Genomic DNA, 9851 nt, shown 5'->3' on the forward strand with positions numbered 1-9851 from the left:
TAATAAACCAAAAATATTAGAAAGGAGATCAAGGAAACCTTAGGGGAAGCAATCAGTTTTGATTCCTCTAACTCATTGTAAATTTGCACTTTGATATTTCCACTGGAGCCCAATTTGAGTAATTCTTCATTAACTTTCAACTCAATCTCTCTCCAAATATCTTCATTTTCTAAAAGATGAGAAAAATAGATATGTCATTATTATACAATTTTAATAAAAAAAATACTACATTTCCATGAGTATTTGTGTATAAAAAATTGAATTTAAAAATACAACAAAAAAAGCCCTTAAAGATGCAATAGTATAATGGTGCATGAAAAAAAAATAATTAAATTTTAGATTAGGATCAAACTTAGAATTAATATTAATAAATTAAAAGAATACTAAGAATTTGAGACCCAATTAATTTAGAAGACTTAGGTTGAAATTATAGGAAAAGGACAAGAATAGATGAGAAAGTGCTACATATAATTTTTGTAGCTTAAGATCATAAGAATAGGAACAATATTATAAGTGAAAAGGCCTTTGTTAAGGAGGAAAGATCTCCCCTTTTTAAGAACCGAGGACTAGATTATATATGACTTACAAGTAAGGGCATACCTTTTTCCCTTCGAGGTACCTTTTCTCAAAAGAACAAAATCGTAGTAGTAAATCTCAAAATAGATAATATCTTGTAATCTGATGTAGTCCAATAACTCTAGCATTAACAAATGGCTTTGTTTGTGGGACTCCCATATTGACCCTCAAAGAAAACACAATCTACTCTGATTGTGGGGTTAATGTTGAGGGGCAAAATTCCACATTTTTTCCATTTTTTTGAAAAAAATTAGATTCCACATCTTTAAGAACCAAAGATTGAATTGTACCTTATAAATAAAGACATGTTCCCTCACAAGGTCCCTCTTTTGAAGATGAAAATATCGTCAAGGTAGGCCCTTAAAAAAACAATATCTTGTAACAAGGTGCAATCCAACAATCCTATCATCATTAGTTCTTTTTATATTTATGGCTATACTTAACCTAAAGTGATTTATAAATATTTTGACCTAAAGCAAGCATCTATAGGTGTTTATAGGATAGACCAAGCTCAATTAACAATTCAAAAACTTAAGCTTGGGCAATAAGGCCTATTTATTTCTTATTTATTATTTAAATATTAAAAATATTTTTGACATAATATCTAAACAAATCTTTAAACTATTTAAGAAAATTTAAATAAACCCTTACGCTTTTATTACGTTCATCAAATCCTTATACTATTATTTTGAGTCAAATAAGTCTTTATAACTAAAGATTGACTTAATCAAAATATCATTTATCATTCTATATCATGTGACATTGACGTAACACTCTAACATGTAATAATTGATAATGATCTGACATGCTGACATATCTCGTACTTAGTTTTTTTATCTCAAAAATTCATAGATTAATTTAAAAAATTTCCATGAAAAAACCTAGATATAAGAAACTATTGATGTATAAAGTCAAGCCAAAAAGATAAAAAGTTGTTATGAATGCTATTAGGTGCAATCGTACCTTGAGAGTATTGTGGAGTATCATCTTCATACATAACCTTGGTTTGTGATACACAGGTAACCCCAAATTCTCTTACGTTGAAAACAGAGGTTGATAATCTGCAGCTCACCAAATCGCCATTTTCCAACTGATAATCCATTACTGGCCAATGGATTAGCCATAAGATTGTGTTACTATTGGTTTCAGGAATTCCAATGAAACTTGAGAAATAAGACCACGTCAACTTCTTGGTCTCATTAATAATTTGCACCCATGGTAGATATTCAAATATCTCATCACTAACAACAGAATATACTATGCATAGTTTTAACCAGCAAACTTTTTCACCAGGATTTTGTGGCAAAGAAAAAGAAATTTTAGACCCTTTGGAGCGAGACTCAAATACGATGGGAACCTCATTTCGGAGACAAAGCAGCTAGTTATGTCGCCATCACGAAATATCTGAGACATTAAAACCATTATTTATGAAAGTACTAAGTAATGTATAATAAGAAACTAAAAATTTTTAGTAGATTGAGAAAAGACCTGGGTGGTAGCCAGCATTTTTGTGTCCGTAAGATAGTTATAAATTTTCAATTTAATGCTTCCGATCAAGTCCATATGAATAAGCTTTTGATCTTTTCCACTTCAAAGTTTTCAACTGGTTCCAACTTGAACACGCCTTCAACCTCAGTTAGCTTCTCACAACTAAAGACAATACACCTTTTCAAATTTATTAAGCAGGGCATACTTGAAATGTTATACAATGATTGAGACGTTATCACACGCAAGCCACTCATTGGAAGCTTTGGAAGCCATTGGAGCTCTTTGCAACAAATCAGCACAAGTTCATCAAGCTTTGTAAGGTTGATAATGCTCTCAGGAATGCTATGAATTGGGTTTCTACTTAAATTTAACGATTTCAAGGAGGTAAGTAGCTCAAATCAATGGGCATAACATCATCAGATAGTCTGCAACTTTCAAGACTCAACTTTACAAAGTACACGGCAAAGATGCCCAAAAGAAACCCAACTCTTTGCTTCTTTTTAGTGATAACCAAGACAACCACGAATTGGATTCACATATAGCAGTTCCATCTAAGTTAAGCACCCTCAATGATTTCATATTCTGCAAATCCCTAGGCGCATCATTAAATGTTGAACAACCAGATAAAATAAGTTCTTCCAAAGATTCAAGTGAACCAATTGTCCTTGGAAGTTTTCTAAGACTTTTGCAACCTTTAAGGTTTAAAACAGTAAGAGTCTTTATCTCACCAATGGATTGATCAACCTCAATCAACCTTATGCAATCTTTCAACATCAACCTTTCAAGACTATGAAGACCTGATAAGTTCAGGATTTTGAGAAGGCCATGGGAGTGACTGAGATTAAGGATCTTCAAATTTGGAAGAAAGTACTGTAGAAAAGGAAAAAAAAACACTTAGCCTTATAATTTTGTTTTTGCTTCACAAAAAGTAAAAGAGAAATTAAGTAGTATCACACCTTTGTATCATTCCAAACACGTTTGAGGCTACTGTTGCACATCTCAAAAACAACTAGCCTAGAAATATCTAAATCTCTAGGAAGATATTCTTGAGGAAATCCATGCCAACACAACCATATTAAGCTCCTAGGGAAGTCTCTGTAGTCTCCTTTAAGTTTTACATAATCCACTTGAAGCAGTTTAAGACTCTGCATCTTTGCAAATGCATCAGTTTCTATATGTAACTCATTTGACATGAGAAATGAATCTTTTGAATGATTTGCAGTTGTCTTTCCGTACTTCTCTTTCAGCAATCTTTGTAAGTCAATGGTAAGGCACTTGATTGTTTCTGTACCCTGTTGGAGAAAGAATTTCTTTAGTTTTAAAAAGTACGATATTAGAGAATTGAATAAAAAGAGTGGAAGAAAATGAAGTCCCTCTTACAATTTTTTCTCTTAATGCATTAAATGCATCCTTATGCCATAACCTGCTTCGTTTCCCAAGGTCAAAAGATTCCTGACGAATAATGTTCCTTCCCATATCTCTAATCATTTGATGCATCATCAACTTGTTTCTTTCATTAACAACCAAAAGAGACCCATTTATGAGATTTTCTATACCAATTACTGTATAGTAATCACAACCATCTAGAATTTTAGTTGTGTAATCTCTATGCTTCCCGATGAATGCACAAGCTATGTCAAGGAATAGATTTTTATCATGATCATCTTGTAGGGAATCATAGCTTATTCTTAGAATCTTCTGAATTTTGCTATGAGGGATTGCTTTCAATTTCTCTAATGCACTTCTCCACACATTTATACTTTTACCAGACAAAGAAGAACCCAAAACTTGAAGAGCTAATGGAAGCCCACCACAATGTTTCACTATACTCCTTGCGTAATCCGTATAACTTTCAATTGGATCATTCCGTCCGAAGGCATACCAATTAAAAAGTTGAAGTGATTCATTGAAAGCTAATTCTTTTACTTCAAATACCTTGCATGAGTCTCCATAATTGGATGATGCTTCAAAATCAAACATATGCCTAATAAAAAGATCATTTAGTAGACATCGATGCCTGGTAGTTACAATGATTTTACTTCCTGGATGAAAAGGAATTTGCACTCCAATTATTTCTGTTACTTTTTCTGAATCATCCACATCGTCTAGGACAAGAAGCACACGCCTATGGCATATAGTTTCTTTGATCTTAGCGATTCCATCATCTGAACTGTATATTTTGTTTGCTTTCCCCTTCAAGATATCTGAAATAAGTTGTCTTTGCAACTGAACCAGACCATTGCGTTCTTGAGTAGTCTCTCTAACATCACCAAGGAAACTGTAACTTTCAAATAGTTGGAAATTCTGATTGTAAACAAGTTTGGCAATGGTTGTCTTCCCAATCCCTCCAATTCCACAAATTGTTGCTATGCCAACCTTATTTGACCCATCTCTCAACCACCAATTAATGCGCACCACAAGAGCATCTATTCCAACTAAATAGGGAGGGACATATAAAGTGGTGCGATGGAGCTTATTTTGAACTTGTTTAATAATATCTTGAATGAATTGCGATTCATGTCTACAAATGTTAAAATATATAAGTGTTAATATAACTTAGCCGATGACATCATGAAAATTAAGAAAAAAAATCTATTTAACCTGTTTGTTTGTTTCTTACATAATTTTGATTTTTATATTATATATTTTTTATTTTTTAATATAAATTACATCTTAATTACTTTTAAATATATTAGATTATTAAGTTTTCTTTTCAATTTATTACAATTGTCATAGTTTAAATTACAATTTTTAAGAAGGGATCAAATAGTTTCAAAGTTGCTTACCTATCTTCTAGGAGCATGCCTCCCAAATCCGCAACTTCTCTTAAAGCAGTCCTCCATCTTTGTACCACCATGTCCATGTCATACTTGAAGCTCTCTTCATGTCTAGCAAACGCTTCCGCAAAACTCCCTGTCTGCTTCTTGACTTGAGATGGATTCACGTCATAGAAAATTGGCAGAACAATGTGTTTGGAGAATTTCCTATGTTCCATTATCTTGACAAGTTCGTTAAGACACCATATCGATGAAGCATAATTCTTTGAGAAGACAATGATAGACATTTTTGACTCATGCAATGCTCTTGCAATTTCGTCTCTTATGTTCTCCCCTCTCTCAATCTCATCATCATCTCTAAATGTGTAAATTCCTGCATGCACTAAAGCCATGTAAAGGTGATCCGTAAAGTTCTTACGTGTATCTGCACCTCTAAAACTCAGGAATACATGATAAGTATATCGAGAAATTGATGAAGAGGACTCCTGGACCATTGAAACAGCCATTGAAGAAGAACACAAAAGAATTTGTATTGGGTGATGAGGCACCTAAAATAATGTAGAACAACTTAATTATGTCATCAAAGGAAAGAATTTAATAAAAAAATTTGAAGGCCCTATATATAACCAAGATCAAAGAATTGAAAATAAGTAGTTATATAACTTAAAGCTAAAGCTAGGATTAAAGGTCATACTTAAGCTGGTAAATGAATTTAGACAAGACAGTACCTTGCTGACAGCCTTTCGTTGCCCTTGTACTCTCTATGAAGAGAAAGTGGATTGTAAAACCAGAAATGATCAAGAAATAGATAACTTTTTCATTTTTTAAGAAATTAGAGAGGATGTGTTCTTATGAACTAAGAACAATAAGTCCCAGCACTACAACACTTTTTATACTTCAAAATTGACATGATAAAGCCCTCTTTAATACATCTTTATTTTTATTTATTGTCATTTTCAGCTGACTTTTTACACCATTGAACAAAGACTTGAACTTAAGGCAAAATGTCATGATTCATTATCTGTATGACTTAGACTTTGGGGTTGGGGTTGGGGTTGGGGTTGACGTAACACAATATTTGACTCAATAAAAAGTGTATGTATCTGTTATATAAAAAATTTAGTTCGAATTCTTCCATTCTTAAAAAAATATAATTAGACTAAGAATAGTTTTTTTTTTTGAAAAGCAGACTGCCAACAATTTCATATATGTTAAACAATAATTAGGATTTTTTTAACAAAAATAACTCTAATAAGTTAAGTGAGATACTATTATTATTATTCTTTGATGAAGTGATCATAGCAATCCTAATTTGGCATACATACGAAGGAGTTGAAAAACGTTATCTATGAAAAAACACTAGATAGGCAAGAATTTTTTAAAAGTTTTTTTTTTTTTTGAATGGCTGGACATTGTTGGCAAAAAATAGAGTCACCCAAGGAGTGGACTCCATTACAAAGAAAATTCAGAACAACCAAACAGAATAAGAAAAATTGCCCAAGCCATAGAGGCAACAAAAAACAAATCCAGAATAAAAAATAAATAAAACAAAGCAAACAAGAAAGGGCCATGAAAACTGAAAGCTGAAACAGAACCCCAGCCAATGAGCAACCAGAATCGCAGCAAAAAAGAACCGCAGGGAAGCAAGAGAAACATTTCTATCAATCAAACCTCTCCACAGAAGCTCACCTTTAACGGCAATACGCCTTTTCATAACCTAACAACAGAAAACTTCACATTTGGAAGCAGCAAGATTAGACCAAATAAGATTCCAAAAATTCCTATTGCCATCAGTTTCATAAAAAATCCCCAAATAATCTTATCAAATTCATCTTTATTAAGAGAATAGCTGCTGCTGCCAAAAAACAAATAGAGAATAGCTGCTGATAGGCTTGCCATTGGTCCTTCTCAACATAGCAAAATCTAAATTTTTTTTTATAAAATTTAAGGGAAAAAAATCTAAAATTCAAAACTCCATTAATATATTATTAAAAGATTTTCTCCCTGTTTCATCAAAAGGATTTTAATATCAAATATACTGTTTTCTCTTCTTCTTTTTTTTTTTAGAATTGACGCATCATGGTCTGATTGCTTGCTAGATCAACAAAAATCTAATACTATTACTAATATACAAGTTTGAAAGTTGTTTTTTGTTTATTAATTTTTTTATTTTAATATTTAAAATCGTATAAAAACTTGAAACCTTCCGCTATAGTTTAGGGTAATTGAAGATTGTATGAATACCCTTTATGGTAATTTTAACTTTAGAGCTTATATAATTTATGTTGTTAAATAGTTTACCAAATAGCTTTAACTTAATCTTAAAAACTATTATTTTTCATAAAAGCTTCACAATAGCTTTTAAGTTAAAAAAAAAGTTAGACCAAACAGTCTCTTACTATGATTTTGTTTTAAATCTTTACTTTTATTTTTATAATAAGTTTTAGAGATAAAAACTAGAAAGTAAGAAATCAAAGAAAAAAAGTCCACCTCAAACAAGATTTTAGCCTTTTTTTTTCTCCATAGTCCAATTATTTTCGGCCACTTAATTTGCTCTTTTTGATTTTCTGAGTCTAAACATGAGTAAAATCTAAAAAGTGCCTCAAAACACTTCAAAATGACACTTTCGTCCCTTTTATTTCAAAATGATAATTTTGGTCTTTTAATTGTTAACACTGCTAGTCAACAATTAAAAAAAATTATATCTAAAGCTATACAAATAGTTTAGAACACAAATGCCCTCTTAAAAGAAAATCTACTCATGCTCTCTTCCAAAACTTAATAAAATCTACTTTAATATTTAATAAAATTCAATATTTAACATAGAAGAAAAAACCTTAGAACTTAATAAAATTCTAGAATGAAATTTGTGAATGTGGTAATTAGTTTCACTTTGATACTTAATAAAATTCAATATTTTACAAAAAAGAAAAAAAAACTTAAAACTTTTGACATATAGTAATCAACTCAAAATCTTTTTTCATCACCCTAAACCTTATTCTCAAAGAACAAATTTTGGGCAAAATTTTTTTGACAAAATTAATAATCATGAGTAAGAAATTAATCTCTTGACCTGACACTATTAAATTTGAAATACCTATATATCATTGAACAAAAGATTTACTTTTAATACATTTTTTTCAAAAAAAAAGAAAGTTTCTCAAACTATTGGAGAAATACATAGTTTGATGACAATAGACTTTACCTCAAAAAAAAAAAGGTTTATGATTTTACAAGGTAGATATAGCTTTAAATTTTGAAGCTTGCAGATCAAAATTTTTTAACTTTTTTTTTTCATTAAGGTTTTTGAAAGAACAATGAATAGTTTTTTAACAAAAAGTATATGCTTAAATTAAAAAAATAATATAAGAAGATTTATGTCTTAAAATATTTATATATTAGATTTAATTCTTTTAACTATTAACTTATGGTGTTAAGAATTGAGGGATCAAAAATATCATTTTGAAAAAAAAAATTAAAGTATCCTTTTTGAAATGTTTTGAAGAAATTTTTTTAATTTTATCCTATAAATATGACTGGACCCACTATGAATTCAATCATGGTTTTGCAACTTGAACATGAGTTGACATCCAAAAATATTTTCCGGTCAATTTATGCGGAGAGGTCAATTCAACCAAATGCGTTTGCATTCCAAATATATTTGTCAGTCAATCACTCCAAAGACCACACCAAACCGAAGAAGAAAAATTCATTTTTCGTTATGTCTACCTTTTTCAATTCATACTAGTGTGACTCTTTATTTGTTTCCATTTATATCAACTACGCTTTTTAATATTTATTTTTCTTTCTTTTTTACTTTTTTCTTTTATCATTATTTAACTTAAATTGATAATATTTTATTTGATGTTTAAAAAATTCAATCATTGAAAATATTAATTTTCAGTGACTTTAAATTTTTCAATAGTTTATCAAAGAATATTTTTTCATATTGCTATTATTACTTAAAAAGTACATTTCGCAATGCATTAAAAAGTCCAAATTTTAAATTTATAAATAAAAAAATTGCATGCATAATCTTATTTTTATATAAAACAACTACATTGAATCTATGGTTTTATTTGTCACGTTTAATTAGTTATTATTTTTAATCCATACATTATAGTTGTAAGATGAAAGTAATGAGGTTCCTTGATCCTCCTGTGCTGTTCAGTTCAGCAACGTCGACCGTTCCAACATCACTGTCTCGCTGCTGCGGTCGCTCGGGCCCGCTATTAGTCTACTCCTGACGAGTGAGTTGACATCCAAAGCATTTCGGCCGTCCGTCCATTTCTGGAAATCAATTTATGGTAGCGGTTCAATTCAGGCAAATGGATTTTCACACCAAATATATTTGCGGGTCAATTTTTCTGATTGCCCTGGATGTCATAAGGTTGGGCATATTATTGAGAATTGTCACCTGTGTTCACTTAAGTCAAAAAGTGGTACCTTTAAACTCAAGGGAGATTTCTCAATATCTAGATCTTTATCCATTGCCACTCTTGCATTTGGGGCACTAATATCGAGGTTTAATTAAAATACATTATCTTTTCGAGTTCTTCTTTTCGTACTACCTCCTTTTTTACTCTAGGTAATTCATTTTCGCTCCTTGATTATATTTGTTGTAATCATATAACTCTTAATCCTTGTATCTTATCCACTATAATATCTTCTGTATCTTTCCTTTCTATTCATACTGTCAACCATTCAAAAATAAATATCACTTACATTATATATCTATTATATATTTAACAAGAAATTTAAAAAAGACATTCTCATTTTGCCATGTACTAACTTAGAACAAGATCACGTTTTTAAGTAGAGATTTTTAAATTTTTATCAAAATTTGCAAAGGAAAAAACCACGGCCCACGGTGAGTCAAACTAAGATATTTTTTGCAATGAGGGGAATTCAGCAATGAGGGTGGAAGCAATGAGGGGAATTCAGCAGCACAAGACTCGGGTTCATTAGACAGGGAACTCAATAAGATTAATACCCATTATATTGACAAAC

At 30.7% G+C, this 9851-nt stretch overlaps 2 protein-coding genes across 2 annotated transcripts in view; one reads left to right on the top strand and one right to left on the bottom strand.

Annotated features, from left to right (window-relative positions):
* Positions 1-5347, bottom strand: part of LOC149526416 (disease resistance protein RML1A-like) — a 5932-nt gene extending 585 nt beyond the window's left edge. Inside the window, 10 exon segments of the mRNA XM_089785417.1 lie at positions 39-169; positions 1540-1947; positions 1950-1980; positions 2065-2141; positions 2144-2446; positions 2449-2514; positions 2517-2934; positions 3021-3356; positions 3445-4585; positions 4851-5347. Coding sequence (XP_089641543.1) covers positions 39-169; positions 1540-1947; positions 1950-1980; positions 2065-2141; positions 2144-2446; positions 2449-2514; positions 2517-2934; positions 3021-3356; positions 3445-4585; positions 4851-5347 — 3408 coding nt within the window.
* LOC110427114 (putative disease resistance protein At1g12290) overlaps positions 1-9851 on the top strand; it is a 45386-nt gene that overhangs the window by 32717 nt on the left and 2818 nt on the right. The gene's annotated exons all lie outside the window — the stretch shown is intronic.

This window comes from Theobroma umbraticum, unplaced genomic scaffold (genome assembly GCF_002168275.2).
Source record: "Theobroma umbraticum cultivar Fairchild unplaced genomic scaffold, ASM216827v3 scaffold_228.0, whole genome shotgun sequence".
Taxonomy (NCBI): Eukaryota; Viridiplantae; Streptophyta; class Magnoliopsida; order Malvales; family Malvaceae; genus Theobroma; species Theobroma umbraticum.